General features: G+C 37.1%; 1 protein-coding gene across 5 annotated transcripts in view; it reads right to left on the bottom strand.

Moving 5' to 3' along the window:
* Positions 1 to 19,685, bottom strand: part of PDLIM5 (PDZ and LIM domain 5) — a 180,955-nt gene that overhangs the window by 71,238 nt on the left and 90,032 nt on the right. For 4 of the 5 annotated variants that reach the window (XM_084626812.1, XM_084626811.1, XM_084626813.1 and 1 more), the window contains 4 exons: positions 11,809 to 11,851; positions 9,746 to 10,188; positions 2,666 to 2,838; positions 1,659 to 1,695 (listed from right to left, as the gene is read on the bottom strand). In XM_084626812.1, coding sequence (XP_084482938.1) covers positions 1,659 to 1,695; positions 2,666 to 2,838; positions 9,746 to 10,188; positions 11,809 to 11,851 — 696 coding nt within the window. Of the gene's footprint in view, positions 1 to 881; positions 1,005 to 1,658; positions 1,696 to 2,665; positions 2,839 to 9,745; positions 10,189 to 11,808; positions 11,852 to 19,685 lie in introns of those variants that run through there. The other variant, XM_084626815.1, reaches the window with a different exon arrangement.

Here is a 19,685-nt window from a genome sequence, read left to right as displayed (position 1 = left end):
TACAGAGTCAAAAGGCCTCAAAGAAAAACCAGAAAAAAAACAAGTTAAAAGCAGCTTTTATTAAAATACTCTTCAAACTTCAAAAAGTTTAAGTTAACGAGTGTCTCTACTATAATACATTATATTACAGGATAATAAGCGTTACCATCATAGGGTACCGAAGCTTCTATAAAACACAAAAAACCCTAAGAGTTTCACCATACAATAAATAATCATCACTGTCTACGACTTCATCTTATTCTCATTTGATGTTGCATGCTGAAGCTCTTACATGGGCACAGCAACATTTCACTCCTTTTTTGTATAATTTTTCCCATGGTGTGGATGGGACACCTGTTTAACAGGCTCAGTACCTGGACTGCACTAAGATTTGCAATAGCAGCAAAACTCCTTTTGGCGGGGAAGCCATTTGACTTCTCCCTCTACCATTTAAAAACATTTACAACCCACTCTAAAATATTTCTGCTGAACTTCTATTGAATTTAAAGAAAATTATCCTAGAAAGTACAAGAGTTTCAGTGTTTACAGGCTTCTTTTTTCAAGCAAGACTGAATATTGCTCTTTTTCTCATCTTTCTAACAACCTACAAGAACTCAAACTCAGCAACACAAATGAATCCTCCTTGTCAAGAAAGAACCTCAATAGCCACCTCCTCTACCCACTTGAAGACTCAGTCACCTGAGTCACTTTGTGTTGATTTGTGTATGTTTGTTAACTACTGATCAGCACAAAAACACACTCATCTCATTCTTCACATATCAGTAGGAAATGGTTAGAAAAGTATAGAAAAAGCTAGAGTTTCTCTCATAAGAAAGCTAATAAAATACTTTTTTTTTTTTTTTTGCGCAAAGCATTTGGAAAAGAGAAAAGGAAGAAAAGGTTTGTGTTCTGTTTTTGCAACTTGGGTAATTCACTGGACATTAAGGACACGTGCTGAGACGTCATGGTGCCAGTCACGTAATTTTGTATATTTTGGGCTAAAGATCTGGATGGGAATCTTTTCCCTGTGGAAAGAAGTGATAGAAGAAACATAAGAAAGGAAAGAAATCTGCCTTACAATTCAATTCACAGGAACTGAAAACATGCCATCTCCATGCACTATTTACAGGCCTACATATTTTCTCATCTGTCTTTTAAGGCCTCATCCAATGCCAAATGAAGTCAATACAAAGACCCCCCGCTGAATCAGGTATTGGACTGGGCCTTTAGCACCACTTTGAACAGCACAATTTTGAATAGCATAATTCTTCAAGAGCAACAGAATAGCAGCTATCTGTTCAAATCTTAGAAAAAGTTAATCTGATCTCCTATTACAAGCCAAAAATGCATGGCTAAATTCAAGACAAAACATTACATTCATCTGTTTACAAGCTACCACCAGACAGAGAACCAACTGTTACATTCACTGAAAAGTTCCAACTCCTGTATAAACCTTATTTTCACAGTCTTGTATTAAGCTCCTAAATAAAAGCCAATCACAGCACACAAAATATTGATTTAACATGCTGATTCATTTATAACACACAATTTTAACACAGAACAACATGTAAAAGTTTCTAGAACGTTACACCAATGCACCAAACTGCAATATTACATCATCAGTTCAAAACAAGCCATGCAAAATATTGAATACTCAAAATACAAACAAATCAACTTACTTAGTTTTCTTTGTAGTCTCAGTTTCTGGTTCTTTCACTGCAATGAAATAAGAATTTTTATATTTCTAAATGGTTACTTTGAAACAATTGAAATAAGGTTGATCTTCCTCAAAAACAGGGCCAATAAAATCTTTGCATCATACTATCATGCATTTTGTACATGCCAAAGAAAAACAATTTTATAATTTTTCTAAAAAGGTACTATTTTTTCATTTACCTCAACCTGTAAAACCACAGAGCCAGATTTGTAAAGGTATTCAGGTGTCTAAAGCTGCAGACAGGTGCCTAACGGGATTTCCAAAAGTGCCTTACTCCCATGAGATTTCAATGAAAGGTAAGCACCTACACACTTCCAGAAACCCCTGTCGGTACCTGTCATCATCTTTACGCATCTAAATATCTTTACAAATCTGGCCCTTCGTAACATAAATCCAAACATACAGAAATTACAGGGAAAGAATAACGTTCACTAATCACGTTAGAATGACTTAACTTACAATGGCCCTATTATTCCATGTTATGTTATGATTTTAAGATTTGGTATCTTTTGCTCTTTTAAGGCAGAAGCAAATGCTGTACTGTTCTGCTGGAAGCTCCTGTTTTCAACAGTAAAACAAACCAGTGTAATTTTGAGTGGAAATTTCTCCATTTGGTGGTGGTGGAGGAAGGGCAGGAGGGACATTTTTCTGGCAAGCTGATTTAGGGGGAATATGGTAGTTGTTTTAAAGGGACCCTGTCAGCTTGGAATTTAGTCGGATCAAAAAAAGTTGAAGGCATTACACCTGCCCATAATCCCCTCTCTCTTTTGCTGTGTGGAGGGTTCACACGAAAAACAGGGGAACTGACGACTGATTTGATGATCCAGGGGAAGAAATGTTACAAATTGGATTAGAGAACTTTATTAGTTATTGGTCCAACACCGTAGAGCAAGTTCAACCAGGACAGCGTGCAAGTCCATTACCACTACTTAACCTTATCTAATGCTGCAACACCAAACGATTACTCACTGTGTTCAGTGCCGGTGATTTGGGCAAGGATCCGAAAAGAACGTGACTGGGTAGTTCCTGTCCTTGGGTGCCAGTCTTCAGTATCTTCAATCAATCTTTTTTTGCTGGCATCTCTATGAGTGGGTGTGTGGTAAAACTCTGTATAGGTATCCACAATGTGCTTCCTTGGTGGACTATTTCAACAAAGAATAATTGTAAGGGGGGAAAATGTGAAATTTCATCAGGAAATCTTAAATTTTGTCATTGTCACAATGGCATTGAAGACTTCATCATGCACTATCAAGGTTTGTAAGAACAGCTTCTGCATTTGGGTGCTGATCTGCTTTTGTAAACGCTACTGCATACAAAGTGACATGAGCTCAGAGATATAAACGCAGATTCAAGTGCAAAACAAATCCATGAATTTAAGTAATTTAAGTCAGATTTACTAGGAAACATTTAAAATATTTTCTACAGTCACTATCGTAAGATATCAAACAGCACAACTCAGCATTAATACCATGTTATATACATTTTTAAATATTTACCGTTTAGGTGGGTTTTTCCTTATAATTGAAGGAATCAGACAACAGAAGAAACAGTGTTCCAGTGTGAACAGCAAGGAGAGAGGAAAAGAAAAATAAGTAAAAAAAAGTAAGAAAACTGAAGTGACAGATATGGGTATGTCAAGCGATGAAGTGCAATGAAGCCAACTACTAGTGACGTTTCAGAGGAGCAGCCGTGTTAGTCTGTTTCCGCAAAAAGAAAAGGAGTACTTGTGGCACCTTAGAGACTAACCAATTTATTTGAGCATAAGTTTTCGTGAGCTACAGCTTATGCTCAAATAAATTGGTTAGTCTCTAATGCGCCACAAGTCCTCCTTTTCTTTTTACTAGTGACATTGATGTCCTGCTACAAAAAATTGGTTCTGTGCAATGTCCATGATTTCTTGGATTCCATATAGATCGACAGGTAAGAAAAAAGTAGTCAAAATGTGGCCTTTTTTTGGGCAATCTCTGAAAAGCAGTATATGTAATGCCGGTGAAGTGTAATGGGTTAAACAGCCCTGGAGAATGAATTCCTCGCTTTGTTCACAGAGATAGAGCACGCTGCCTGGTAGGTGTACCTCAGCTCTGCTCTGGAACATTTAGTGCTGCAGCCACAAGGATGAAAAGATAAGAAATGCCATGCCTCCCAACTGAATTTACCAACCAAGGTGCCAATTGTAGTGGTGGCTGTTGAGCTGTGAATTGCGGTCCCATAGGAAGTATATTAAGGGTTTGTCTACACAGCGGAGCATTGCACTCTTTGGGGATATGATTTATTTTACATACATCAACCAGCAGCCATCTGTTATAGTAATGTCTTGCATTATCAATCAGGGCTGGCTTGGAAGTGGGAATCCGAAAGGTGTAAATGGAGTTTTTCAAAGGCACAAAGGGCAGTTAAGTGCCTGACTCCCATTAGAAGTCAATGGAATTACAGTGACTATCTCTCTTGTACTTTGAAAGTTTCCCCCATCATGTTCCATATGCTATTACCAATCCCTGAGCTATCAGTCTCCCAGGGATATGGAGTTTTTAAAACTATTCTTTCAGGAACTGTGACAAATACACGGTGATGTTTCACCATTTTGGGAAAGTACCAAAGGGGACTGATACTTTTAAAATGGATGCTTATAGTAACAGTTTATTTTTGTTTTTACATACTGTATAGGAGATGTATAATGTCAAATTAACTCCTTAGATATGGCACGGCAAAACTGCAAAAGTTGAAAACACACTTGTGTTTGTATCAATGTTCTTCTTAATTTGTTTTACATTAAAAAAAGCTGCAAAATATTGGATAAGAAGGCTATTTGTTACTAGCTTCTCAAAAAAATAAGAGCCAGGCCTATTAAACAAATTCATTAGTCAGCAGCTAAGTTACAGCAGCAAAGTACAGAATGATGTGAAAGGCATTAATAGAAGACAACATTTAATAAGAAAGAAATTATATTAGTGATGTACTTACACCTCATCAAGGTTACTGAAGGAGAGAGGGGTATGGTAACAAAAGAGACAATGGAATTTCCAGTTGATGGATTACAGGTAAGAAATGCAGACAAATGAAGTGATGTGACAAGAGAAAGTTAATGGAAAGAATTAAAATAGAAAATGAAAGCTTATATATGAAAAGGTGTGAATTTAACTGCAAAATGGAAATAGAGATAAAATACATGCTGATGAAATGCACATTAATAAAGAACACAGGCAGCTAAGTAGCCTTACTTGTTTGTTAAAAGCTAAATCATGAAAAAATGTTCTGCTTGGTTTTCCCCCTCATTTTCTTTGCTACAGATGAGACTCCTTCCCTTTTTCAGAGTTTGAGGATCTTTATGGTAATTACTCAGGGAGGCACAAGAGGGTGCCAGAGCCAAAGAAAAAGACATCTAGACAGGCAATGCAGCAATTAGCTCAGGCTAGCGTTTTGTATTTATTTGAAGGCAGGTGAGTGGGGAGGAAGAAATGTCATTTTTAAAATCAGAATAAAATCATTAGTTAATTTGAACACATGCAATCTAATAGCAACAGATTTTATATATACATTGTATTTACTTATATGTATTCTATATATCATGCTGATTTAACAGCCTGATGCCCTTCAACCCCCGAGCCAAACACTTCTCTAAAACGTAAAAATTAACCCCCACTACAGCAGCAAGTTATATGACCAATATCATGAGGTATACAGCAATAGCACGAAAAAAAATCAGTACACACATGAACACCACACAGATATTTGTGACAAAAGAAATGCTGCAATACTTAATATGATGAAAAGCAAAATCACACCATGTTCAGTGTACACCAAAACAAATTACTCCATTAAAATGTGGTTATCTGAAAAGATTAAATTGCTTTACAAAATATTAATTTTGCACACAATCATCATACATGCTGGTTATTTCAACAACATAAACCACCATAATGCAACTCCAGTGCTGTTGATACTAACTTTGTCACTGTTGTTACCTGCAAAGGAAGAGAGTATTTAAAGCATTATCTCAATGATTTCCTTTCCCAATACTTCGGAGAATCTTCCAAGTTCAGGTTCTGGTAAAGCTTTGCATCATCTAGGGTCAAGCTGAAATTTATCAGGAACCTATAAGAGAAAGTTTCAGCCCAACCCACTTGGAACGGAGTAAGAACGTGAAGCAGTCTTTCCTGTTTTAAGCAGCAGGCACATTCTCATGCATGAGCTGGCAAGAAGGTCTTGGTAAAAGCACAATTACATACAGCCACAGGAAGCAAAAAAGCTCTCCCTTTAAGCCATGGCTAAGAAACAGAAAATTGACCTCTCTTCTCCATCCTACAGTGAAGGCAAAGCAAATCAGGAAGCAAACTATTTGGTAAGGCTGCAGTTTTGATGTTTAGTAAGGTTTTCACCAGGTTTCCAAATGTCATATTTTGAATCATTACACCACATCAATATTTCCACAAAGGGAAATAGAGAGATGCTAAGTGATTTTATTCAAGGCTGTCTCTGAATGCCTACATAATAAAATCACTCATCAGCATCATCCAGAAGAAGTTAGTATTCTGGAGAAGTTCCAGATCTTGAAACATTTAAGAGTTGTGCGAGTAACTGAATTAATTGGTTCGCTTTGGTTTGACCTAACATGAAATGTTTGGCTAATCAAAAAGTTGAAAAAAAAAAAAAAGATTTTTGGTTGAGTAAAATGTTTTGTTTGACCCAAAACTGAATGACTTATTTTGATTTTGAGCTTTCTAAAGAAAAACTTTTTAAAAAAGAAAGGAAATTTCTTAAATGAAAAGGTAACTAGAAATTAAACATTTCTCGGTTTCTTGAAATTTAAAACTGCAACAATTGGGTGAAATAGACATACATTTGCAAAATACTTTGGTCGATGTAAAGATTTTTTGCTGAAAAAATATTTTTGGCCAAAAAATTTGCACAGCTCTGCCAGTTGTGTTGCCCGGTTGGCTCAATGAACTACAGCTGACAAGTTTTAAACTATAGTTTGGAAGGGAGGCAGTGATTTACATACTCTTGAAATGGCTGGGGGCGGGGATGGGGAGAGGGCAGAGAAAGCAATCAGTCCCTCATGTGTAGGTCTATCAATTCACCCAACCACACTGGAGTGCCAGAGTTAAAAGTCTGAACGCTTCTCATTCCTCTTGCTTGCCTCCTCTCTTTGCCCCAATTTTAATATTCTATATCATGGATTCTGAAACTGGTGGTTGAGACCCTTCAGGCTGTCGTGAGGTTATTACATGGGGGGGTCGTGAGCTGTCAGCCACCACCCCAAACCCTGCTTTGCCTCCACCATTTATAATGGTGTTAAATATATAAACAAGTGTTTTTAATTTGTAACAGGGGGTCGCACTCAGAGGCTGCTATGTGAAAGTTTCAGAATCAATACAAAAGTTTGAGAATCACTGTTCTATATTCTGTTTTTATACACACCCAGAATAATATATTGTTTCAAAAATCTGAATCTACTATACAATGAGAAAATACCCACAAGACTCCACGTAGCCAACTCTGCTTTCAATTAAGAAGAAACTGACTTTTTAGCCATGGGACAACTTGACTCTGATTTAAACACAATGGGCTAGATTCAGCTCTCATTTACACCTGTGTAAAAACCAGAAATTGACCCACCCCCCCTTCACTTCAGTGGAACACCACCTGATTTACGTGGGTTTAAGTGAGAGCAGAACGTTTCTGTAAGTATATTCTGCTCTTCAGTTACAACAGCAAAAAACTATCACTTGCTGACAGTTATCCCCAAGTTCGCTCGCTACGCGTAGAGCGTGATGTGATACAGGCTTTTGTAAACAGACTGAATTACTCTCGTCTAAATATATTCGTAAAAATGACAGCATAATTTCTCTCAGCGTTTCTTCACCACTACACCTCTTTCACGTGTAAACAAATTCTTCTTATACGAATAAGGGTTTGCTCAACATTTCAAACAAAAATATTTTGAGTAGAGCAAAGTCCAACAAGTGTAGAGCTTTCTACTTGCCCGACAATAGTGTACATCTACAAGATGCACCACACCCTTTTTTATTATAAAAAAAACAGAACTACTGAACATGTGTATCAGAAGGGGTTTCATTTCAGATGGTCCCGTTATTTCAAACTTGCATCCTTCTGTTATTTCAACAATTACCCAACAATTCTGGGTTAAGCAAGGAAGAACTTTACTTGTTAATTAGTATGGTGACTAAGCAAGCTGAAAGTACTGTTACCTAGACAGATGCAGATGTATATGCTTTTGTCATTTTCACTTTAAGGCTTTAAGATTTTTACAGTGGTGCTTAATCAAGTTGTAGTCCAAGTATACTGTACTGTTGCCCTCTATTATAATAGAGAGTATACTTTCACAACCTCACTAAACCTTTTCCAAGTTCCCACACTAGAATTTTCTGCTAAGATTGGCAGGAAGACAGGAATTTCTTCACTAATCAGTTGACATTTTCTTCACATAGTATTCTTTTTTCACTGAATTTATTATTATGCACTTATGCTGCTCAAGGAGCCATCCTATCTTGACTGCTGAAGTGCTAATTCTAGGCCTGCAGCACTACTTCCCTGCGAGAGAGCTGATTTTGAGATCAGTCTGTGTTTTTTTCAGTGCTAGTTACTGTAGCTGAAAGCCCGCTCCCTGTATTATTCTGCCAAAAGTACCCTTCCTGGAAGTATATGGATGGTTCACCAGAGCCTCCTAGTATGGAGTGAGTCTTCAGGACTGCCTGCTTTTTCCCATTTTTAAAGCTGTGTGGAATAATGCCATCATCTGTTTGAAAGAGTCTTAAAATTGCCATGACAACAGTGTGACATAAAATGCATAAGGCCTGCATTACATGAATGAACATGTGGAAGAAATTTGTTCTGAAATATAAAAAGGAATATATATGTAATTAGCTCAATTATTTGTTCTTAAAGTGGAATAATTGAAACCATAGTGCTGTACTTTAGTTCAGATACAGATGACTCTCTCTTTGTATGTTACTACTCAAGTTCAGAACCAAATTCATTATGTACCAGAAGAGATTTGCATTAGGACCACATTTTGTTATTGCTCTTCTGATGACCTCTGAACAAAAGTGGAGTAATACTTATATTAACTAGCTTTAAAAGTCTCTGGTAATGATGCAAAACACTTCTTGAACTTCACAAATTAAGTTAAGGTTGTAAGAAAGCAAACTAAGTAAAATACATGAAAACAATTTTTTCTTCAAAATGTAGCTTTATGTGCTTGATTTAAAGATTTGTGGCGCATCAGCAATGCCCAAAACTATCCCGATAGTGTCTTTAAAATGTTAAATTTCAGCCGACATATTAGTGAGTGTTCGAACTTTCAAAATGTCTAGAGGTTACCTTTTTGACAATTCTGAATTGCGAAAAATATTCAAACACTTGAATTTTAATGCTGGCTTTTTAAATTAGATGGACACACTTCTGCATAACTGAACTTTCCAGGAAAGTTGCATTAGAACCAATGAAAAACTAGATTCAGTTCAAATTTGATCTTATCCCCATACCAACATTCTAATTTCCTGTATGTAGCAAATATAACAAGTTCTAGATTTTGCCTTCTTTCCCAAACTCCGGATGAAATGCTGTAACTTGCACTATGTGGCCATCCATTGCCAAGTTTATTCTTCCTTAGCATCCGATTTCTGGTTTTCCCCAGTTCTAGATGGCCCTTCTTGACAAACTGCCTCGCATTTTTTTGGGTGCCTGCTGCTTTCTTTACCATGCCGGGACTGAAAAATATACTACTGAGCTTGCTATAAAGTTCAAAACGCATCAAATGAATGATTGCAACTGCCTTTTCAACAAATCTCATATGGTTCAACTCTATTACAGAGATTATACTGCAGACACAAGATGCTTTTAGAAGATCCTCTAAATAGCTCACTTTATACCTAAAGCCAGCCCATTCACATTTATCTTTTTCACAGAGATGTTCTGTGAAAAGAACCCAACTCTTCCAAGATGCGTTTTGTCCCCTTAAACACAGCCCAGTAAATTGTCTGGAAGAAAAGTCCCTCATAGCAAACAAAGTGCCCTGAAGCCACCTACCCATTTTGCTGTTTATTGTCAACCTGGCTCTCTCTGAATCCTCTTCTTTGTCCCTCTGCCACATCCTGGGCATTGTCGTTGGAATACGTGTTCAGGGTTGTATTGTATGTGTTAGGCTGCCATGGGACATTAACTGCAGCTTTAGCAGCATTCAGTGCAGGTGAACGCTGGTCAGTACTGGATTTGGCATTAACATGCAGTCCAGATGCAGTGAATGGGGGAGGAGTGACAGTGGCCAATGGTTGAGGGGAAGCACATGACGGAACAGTCGCATGGGCTGGGGTGAAGGCAGATGACGGTGATGGAATGGAAGTGACTTTTGAGGAAGATACAGCTCCAAATGGCCTTGGTGTCTTATTGTAGGCCATGTTCACTGTGGAAGTGACTTTGGGTGCAACAGCAGATGCAATAGGCACAGGTTTAACTACTTCTTTAGGTTCTCCCTATATAAAATAAAAACAAAAACATACAAAGCACACCAACCACATGCAAAATCCTGAATAGACATTTTCATTGGAAACAGAGAAGGGAATTCCCTTTGCTTCAAACCAAGACAGATGATATGTTTTGCAGTAGCAAAACTTCACTTGTACTGCATTGGCAAAATATGGATACATGACACATGCATTTTTGGAGAGGGAAGGATCCTAACATACACAACAAACCTAGAAACCTTAGATATTAGCTACTCTTATCTCATGCAAGATATCCTTGCCTCAATAAGGTTTAAGGATTAAACAAAAGACTCACTCAGATGTAAAGGCCACCAGATTACTCATATATGGTATGAAAGTTTGCTTAATAAATCCCCTTAAGTTTTTTTAAAATTCAAATTCCATCTCAAACCAAATTCCACACACACACACACACAGAATATTACATTTTATATCATATGTAGCAATTTGCTGCTTTGTCAAAGGATATGGGGCAGTGATGAGCTGGAGCCAGTTCGCACTGGTTCACGGGAACCGGTTGTTAAATTTTGAAGCTGGTTTAGAACCAGTTGCTAAGGGGTGGGGAAGCTCAGGGGGGACAGACAGAATGTGGCCTGCGGGACCATCCTATCTGTCCCACCTGAGCTCTCAGCTGGGGAGGCTCCCGTGTGAATTTTTACTGTCCCGGCAGCACTCCAAGCCTTCGGCGGCAGGTCCTTCACTCACACCGGGTCTTTGGCGGCATTTCCGTGGCGGGTCCTTCAGTGCCGCCGAAGACCCGGAGCGAGTGAAGAAACCGGTTCTTGAGCTTCTGGCAGCTCATCACTGGATATGGGGTACATTAAGTGGTATTTCAAGGGGCACAGCAGCAACTGGCAAACAGCTGAAAAGGAACAAGCCATATACTATGAAGGCTATTATTTACTTTCTGGTTTTGGTGATGTATGTTTCAGAGATGAATAGAATTCCTCAAACGCTTTTAGGATCTGAGCGGTGTAGACTGTTCTCATGCATCTGTCCTGTAAAGACTTCCTACCTGCCTGCATTTGGTTAAAATATTGGAAAAAGAATGTGAACCTAATGTTTTGCAAGGGTTCTAAAATTTAGAATATAGTCTTGCCTAAAAGTATTTTCCAACAGTGCGTGAACTCTGAAGGGTTCTCCACTACTGGGAAGAACTCTGATGAACTGTTCTATACACTTTATCAAGCTAGGCTCCTTTCAAGAGCACAGAAAGGTTATAGCTTCTCTTTGGAAGAAAGAACAGTGGTTTCTCCCTTCAGGATGGGTCAATGCTGCCATAAAGGCAATCAATAAGGTAAGAAAAAATAGTTAGAAAATAGGTGTTTGGGGATGAAAAAGCTGGACGGTAATATATATTTATTGCTTTTTAATTGTTAATCACTGTACTCTTGCCCACTTTTTTTTTTTTTTTTTTTTAAGACCAATATCACTAAGAAAAGCACTCTGATTTCTTGGTATTCAAGACCTTTACATAACATAGGAAAACTCAATATGTTGTGCTAAAAGAACAGACTGACTACTAGTGTGTACCAAGAATCGAGTGAAGGAAGTGCAGAAACTAGTGCGGCACACTACACCTCTGGGTAGAACTTTAAAAAAACATACCTTTTGTACAGGAACAGGATCAGGCTTTGGTGCAGAGTGTGCTCTAAAAAAGAAAAAAACATGTACAAATTTAAAAATACATGTACTTCATTGCTAGGTTATTGAAATACTTTACCTGTTAAAGTATATTTATCTATCTCCTCCCCCACTAAATGTGGGTGAATTTTCACTAAGCTTAATTATTTCCTGCAAAGAAAGCGAGATTACTGGATTTGAGTCTACAGTATTGCAGCTAACATACGACGAAAAAAATGAACAAACTGGATTCTCTTACTCCAAAGCAACATAGAGGGCCCACCAAAACAAAACAGCCAACCATACATAGGAGTGCAAGAAACTACACAAGTTTCAATTAAGTTTCCTTCAGATTGATCCACTAAATGGCAGCCATGACAATTGTATGGCCAGAAATGTCACAGGTTGCTGCAGAAACAACTTTATGTTACCTCAGTATACATATAACAAAGGGCTCATACCTGCACTTAACGCCTTTGGTTTTTCAATAAGAACAAGTAATATACAGAAGTCATTTTGATCTCTGTTTAAGTTTTAGATTAAACTACAATCTTTTCAATGGCCATGAGCCATAATCTCAACAGTTTGCTTATTGTTTTCCTTTCCCTTTATATGATATTACTTCATTTAACTCAACTGCACCAGTCAGACTCTGTTTTAACACAGCACCATCCTTAGAGCAGGGCTAAAGCACAAAGCTTCTTTTGATTACTAAAAAAGGTAGTTCTGCTTTTGAAGGATTATAGCCAAATGAAGTTATTATTGGTACCTCATGTGTTCTTTCAGGTCTTCCAAGATAAGTTTAACATAACTCCAAGTCCTTTGCAGATAGCAACAAAAATTCTTCCTAACAGATGCAAATGGCGGGGGAGGGGAGATAGAAGGGGAGGAATGGTAACGGACATAATAAACACCACCCAAACTTTGTGATACCTACATGTTGCCAGTGCAGCCTTTAGTATCTGAGGGCCTCACCTAAGGTGTCTGTGTCGTAAAAAATACAAAATAAAATAAAAGGTACATAACCATAATAAAATATTTGCATATATACACACACACACACACACACACACACACACACACACTGCATCTTCCTCTAAAGATCACTTAATGTTTGAGTTCACCAAATATATAAGATGTTGCTGAGCAATATTAATCTTTTTTTTTTTTTTTTTGCAGGTGATATGGAAGAATGGCTCATCTCCATATTTTAAGACATTGTTGGCTGTATTTGGTACATGAGCTGTGGCACTTCAAAAATTATCGAGGAAGCAGCAATTATACATCATCCCAAATCATACAACCCTGATTTTCCAAAAATATTTGGAATTGGGTTTCGAATAAGGGAAGCTGGAACATTACTTCTGGAATGCTGCTGACTGGTGAAGAGTTCCGTTAATTGGTGAGCAGACAACTGAGGTTGCACTTTAATTACTAAGTATTGGTTAGGCTCTCCAGATCAGCACTGTATCAGCAGCAGGAAAGTGTGGAAAGCCAGAAATGGAGTTAAATAGATATTTCAGCTGAATCTATATAACTGAAGCTTCCAGTCCTGTTCATTTACAGTCTCAACTTTTATATGCTAAAATATTTACCCTTCCATTTAACTTCCAGGACACATCACCTTCTAATAATAAAATTTCTGCGTGTGAGTAAAGTCCTCAGGTAACAAGTGTGGCTTGTTACTAACTGGTGCAAATGGAGATATGTGTATTATCCATATATGTTGGCTAAATATGAGGGGCGGGGGGGGGGGGAGAGAGAGAGAGAGAGAACACACATTTTTTGCCCTGCGTCTTCAGCGTTTGTTCATCACTGATGACACATTATGCACACTTCAACGATAATTCTGAACAGAGAGAGGTTTTTGTCCCTTTGGAGGAACGGGTCTGCTCTCCCAGTTTCCCACAGAATTTCCAGTCTATGAGACTACTGACCTCAAGACCTATAAAGCACTGGGGTGCATCATTAATCACTTCTAATTGAAGAGTTGTCAATTTACAGCAACAAAAGCAACAAGAGAACAAATGGCAACACGCATGGAAAGATTTCTTTTTATTATGACCATAGCTAGCATGAAACATGTATGTCATTCCATAGTTCGATACACTTATTGATGAAAAATTGCTATAATCTAAGCTGCCCCAGCAGTGTAAAAGGAAAAATGTTCATTTTTGAAGTTTGAGTTTTGTACCTAAAGATTCAACCAGAATTTTACACTTTGCTATCTCCTATTTTTAGACCTGGAATTATCACCATATTCAAAGGGTGAGGAGTAATTCACACCACCACGCTGATCAGTCTCCTTCCTAAAACTCTCCTGCTAAAGAACACCAAAGTGGAAGTAGGTGTTCAGGAAAATGGGAAAGCAAAGAGACAAACTCTCTCAACATTATAGCTACATTTTTATCATCCTTTCCTTGGCAGCCCTCTCCTAAAGTTTTCAGGAGATTCAGGTCCTTAACTTTTAGGCTGAGAGAAAAAATTTTAAATGACATTTCAGTTTGAGATACGTTTATGCATACAGTAGTTTGAAGTAGTACTTGCAAAGTGTTATTTTCTAATGATCTGCAAACTTATTTTGTCTTCAAAATGAACATGTAAAAATGCTATTTAAAAAAAAAGTTAATTCAGTTTCTGATCATTAGAAAAGTTCACAATATTCTTTTAGCCTTTGGAGTCAAACAGCATACCATTACTTAATTTTACCCTAAATACATTTGAGACTAGCTAATAAATGTGTTTCACGTTCCAAAACAGTTTTACTTGGGTTTGTTAACTCCAGACCACAACCAGCTAAATCTGTGGTTTATCTCAGATCACAAAGAAAATGCTTACCAAGCAAACTAAGCCACCAAGATGAGAATGAGAAAAATGTTACGGTGCCTATGCAAGTCAGTAAAAAAGAAAAATTCATAATTTAGGCTGAAACGCAAAGTGTTTCCAACACTTCGACCAAATGGAATGCTTCCTTAAGTACTTTAATAAGCACAAATGCTCTTCGTATTGTGACATATGCTAACGTATTAAAATAGTTTTAAAGCTTGTCTGCCTGCAGTATCATACGTGTCCCTTCTAGCTACACTCGATTTATCTCCTACTTTGCCATGTCATGACTTAAATGCCAGTTTTGCAGATAGCGATTTTAGTGGGTAAAGTGGGCTGAGGAGGACAACAAACCATCAGGGCTTTCACAAATCATGAAATACTTGTTTTTTTTTTACCATTAAAAAAAAAGTCACTTAATTAGGCTTGATGGTACTAATTGGAAGGAAGGTCTCTTGCTCTCCTTTGGTGTAACTAAGGACACCAGCTAATCAGAAGATGAACCAATCTAATTTCCACAACAGTAGTAAATTTATGCCAGCTCTTGTTTAGTATAATTCAATATAAAGACCACAAAACCCATTCATAAAACAGAGTCTCCAAAATGTTTTTCTTACAACAGTTTGTCACCATAACAAAAATTATAAAATCAGAACACTTAGAGTGTTTTATTCCTCCAAAGTTTTGTACTTTCAGCATGACAGAAACCATATTCTACATGTTTTGAAATTTATATGTAAGCAATAGTCGAATGTATATACATCAACGTTGAGAAACACTTCAGTTCATATTTCTGCTTATCATATATACATTTTGTGTTTATGGTAAACCAAGAGGAATCTAATAAAATGTATATAATGTAAAGGTACTATTAGCAGGCCTATTACCAGACTGGCGGAGAACTTTGGTGGATTTTCCTTTAAATTTGCCACTACCAAATTGACCCTTACTCATCCTATGCTAACCTCAAAGTTAGGTTTACCTCACTCAAGATATTCATTAGTATGAATCCGTAAAATGTCAAGTTAGACTTAGATTCCACTGATACATACCCTATCTCCATTTACTATTTGGGAGATTAAAAATGCAACTACACAAGGTACAGCTAAAACCCTGTATTATTCATAACAATTCACATGTTTAAATTGTGGACTAAGAGTTTATAGACATGAGAGGAGTCAAAGTGATCCTGGAGTCCAGAATTAAATAATCAAATAATATTTTTAAAATAACTAGATACCGCACAAGTAATGCTATGAATGTACTGCTGGTAAAACCATTTTTTTAAAAAAGGGGAAATAAGAGAAAAGGAGAAAAAAATCCTGTGCTCAAGGATATTTATTACCACAGCTTCTAACTACCTTGGTCATCTCCCAGAATACAGACATGTAGCCTTTGGCCCTAGGGTAAGGGAGCAGGATTATCCAAGACTAGGTCCAGTTATTCAGCCTTTGTGAGCCACAACACCTCTCTGTTCTTGAAGTAAGGTTTAATCTCAGACTTTATAAACTTAGACAACCCACCTGTACCACATCAGATTTCTGTCATAATCTGACTTTGCTAGTTCAGAATCTAAGGTAAGGAGAAAGTATTTGTTCTGCACACTTGGTGAAGCCATGTAGCCAACACACATTTTAAACAGCTCGGAGTCTTGTTGTAATTCTGGGTCTGACTTGTGGCAATTATTAAGTAATGAAGTGTTTCTAAAACTGCAAAATTGCAAATCATCAACAAGTTTGCTATTACACTAAATATTCCTCCTGTATCTATGAAGTCACCTGCTTCTTCCAATATAATATTTCTAGTTTATGCATTAGTCAGTAAGGATAGATAACCCTGCTCAGATAAAAGAAGAATCTAACGTTCAACCAAAACATTAAAAACAATGTTATTAAATTCATTTTGCATTTGTGAACAATATCTCCCTCCAGCTATATTTGCAAATATCACGTTGCAGTATTTCCCAATTCCATTCAGAATTAGAAAACAAAATACAATGAGAAAGACTTTGCCATATGGTGCTTCCAGTCCTACAAGAATTCTCTTTTGAGACTTCCAGCCTATTTTTGCAGATGCAAGAGATTTAAACAATTAACTCAGGTTTTGGATAAGAATCTGAAATACTGTGTGTATACTAAAGAAGGACAATGAACCTTAGGAAACTGGCTCATCACTATTAATCAACCAATCTGTAAGTGCTGCTTATGTTTTGCAATGAAGTATCATACAAACTGTGAAATCAAGAATTTCTGCAAATGCGGTGTAAGTTATTTGAATTTTTTATTTATGAAGAGTATGTAGAACGAAAAGAAAAGAAAGTTTTTAAAATCTTACACTCAAATATTCATTCAAAAGGGCGAATGTCAAAGATCTGAGAAGACTCAAAGCTAAAACTGTATTTTCCAAATTTCCAGGGGGGCTGGGTGGCTCAATGGAACAAGAAAAGGATGATATGTAAGGCACCTGTTCAAATTTGGCCAGGTTTTTACAACAAGTCAGACCTTTCTGTCTCAATTCACTGATCACAGTGAAATCAGACAGTGATTTTAGCCTAGATTATTTGTGGAGAGACATCCACACCACAAAATTTAGTAGAGTTAGGACTGTCCCATCTCCATCAAGAAGTTTAGTTCTTCTAGTGATACCACAGTACTCCTTTAGGGGATAAATTAATTCAGTATCCAGGTCTGGCAGCCTTTCTGCCTTTCATAAACAATATATTCAGTTTAAAAATAAGTTTCTCCTGTTTTTTTTTAAACAAAAACTATTTCAGTGCTAATTTGCACCCCTATCATAAATCCACCATGCATACACAAACTTCTGTACCAAAGTTATTTGTTGTTTTTCAGAAGAAAACTATACTCCATCTGTATAAAAAGTCCATTTAGACCAGACCAACAAGATGAACTTTGTTCTGTAAACACACAGCAAGCTGTTCTCATGTGATTAATATTTTTATGACATTTAAAGTAATTCAAAACATTCCACCTTCCAGCCCTACCTTATTAGCTAAATCCATTAAGCTGTTCTTCCCTGTAGATGATATCTGGTAAACACTATTTATTCTTTAAATTCTCATTTTATTCATTCCCTTTACATTTATTTAACTTATAAAAATGGATTAACACAATATTAAAAAGGTTTTGGCTACAGTTAACCATAGTCAGGAAATGAATAATTAAGGCTGAAATTGCATGCTATTGTCACTGCAGCATAGGTAAACCACAATACTAAGGGCAATGAAGACTGAGGAATTTTATTGTGTCTCTAACCTCAATAATTAGGCACAAGCTGTTTGGTTGAGGATTAAATTGGATCTACAATATAGTTTATAGATTTTAGACAACATGAATCAGCCCTTAACAAATCCTCCATTTATTCAATATGCCAAAGATTTATCCTTCTTGCTGAAAGGGCACAAAATACAGGCATGGTTGGGATGAGAAGATGCTTAACTGTTCTGGACAGATGCCATCAAAACAGAGAGCCAGATCTTCAGCGGATATAAACTTACCAAGCTCCATTGAGTCAAAGGAGCTATGTCAGTTTACACCAGCTGAGGATCTGGTCCATAACATTGCATATGTTTAAAGTCCAAAAGCCAGAGAGCGAGAGAGAGACTGACTTCAGAGTTAACATCACACTGAGCTCATTTCTTTCAGTCTATCTGCGCATTCATGAGAAGGCCACAGGTTTACATTTGAAGATTTTTTTTAAACCAAAAGCTTGACCTCTGCTGAAACAGAGGCAAATACTCCCCACTTCTCTGCAAAAAGTTTCCTACTTGCAGTTGCCAATGATTAGTTTCATTTATCAGCCCCTGATTAAACAAGGTTTATACACACAAAATGTTAAAAATATAATTATTCAAAACTTTTTACACTTCCTTTTAGTCAAGCATTTTAAGCCTCCAGAAAGCCCACTTTTAAATTACAACAATGTGACAATGGCAGAACCATTTTTTTAACCCGTGGACAAAACCAAGGGAACGTGCTTGCAGCCAGCATCTGTCAAGTTTAAGCCAGCTGAAAGATTTTAATGGCCAAATTATAAACGCTTTAAAAAAAATGGAAATGCTGACGTACTACTCCAAGTTGCTAGTGGGCCCTGTTCCAGTAATGGCCTTTCCTACCACTTCTTATAACAACCAAACCAGGCTGGCAAGCTCTCTGCATAATTCGAGCTTTATTTCAATCCCCCCCCACCACCACCACCGCCCTCCCTTGGCATGGTGTGGGGTTGAGGATGTTTCATAATTGTAATCCTCTATAAAACCAGGGTTTTTTTTGTCTAAAAACAGTGAAATATTGCATCCTCAAGGAGCAACCCATTTTTTCCTGTCCTTCCAGATGATCGAATAGCAATTCGTAGCATCTCTCTGAGAAGCCACTGATGAAGGCAACTGTAATAAAAACTAGAGTATCTTAATGGCTTTGCCATTTTGGCCTGTGGTTTGAATTTTCTACTCAGTTTTATTTTCAGACAGTGGTCAGTTGATAGCCAATTTACAGTGCTGTAACTTCTAAAAAAAAAAAAAAAAATGACAGGGTAAAAATGTTGAATGTGCGCATGCCAAACTATGACTTTTGCTAAGGGTTATCTGAACAAAAACAAAATCAGATGTAATTTAAAGCAAAGGAAAATGAGAAATATTCCATATATTTGTTATTGACCAAAAAACCCTTTATATTATACAAATAATTCAGGTACTTTTTATCTATTACTGTAACGGCTGAAATTATATACCACATAAAAAAGGAAACCGACAAAACATTTGTGTTATGGTTTTGTTTCCTGTTAATAAAATAATAATAATAACTGGATCTTATAACACTTTTCATCAGTAGATCTCAAAGAGATTTTACAAAGAAGGTCAGTGTCATTATCCTCATTTTACAGATGGGGAACCTGAGGGAAAGAGTGGGGACGTGACTTGCCCAAGGCCACTGAGCAAGCAAGGCAGGGGCAGAGCCAGGAATACATGTGTATTATCACATGGTTTGAGTTATCTGCCATATAATAAAGAAATATAACGT

This window comes from Lepidochelys olivacea (assembly GCF_965140295.1).
Source record: "Lepidochelys olivacea isolate rLepOli2 genome assembly, chromosome: 4".
Lineage (NCBI taxonomy): Eukaryota > Metazoa > Chordata > Testudines > Cheloniidae > Lepidochelys > Lepidochelys olivacea.
This window is presented reverse-complemented; position numbering and strand designations above follow the sequence as displayed.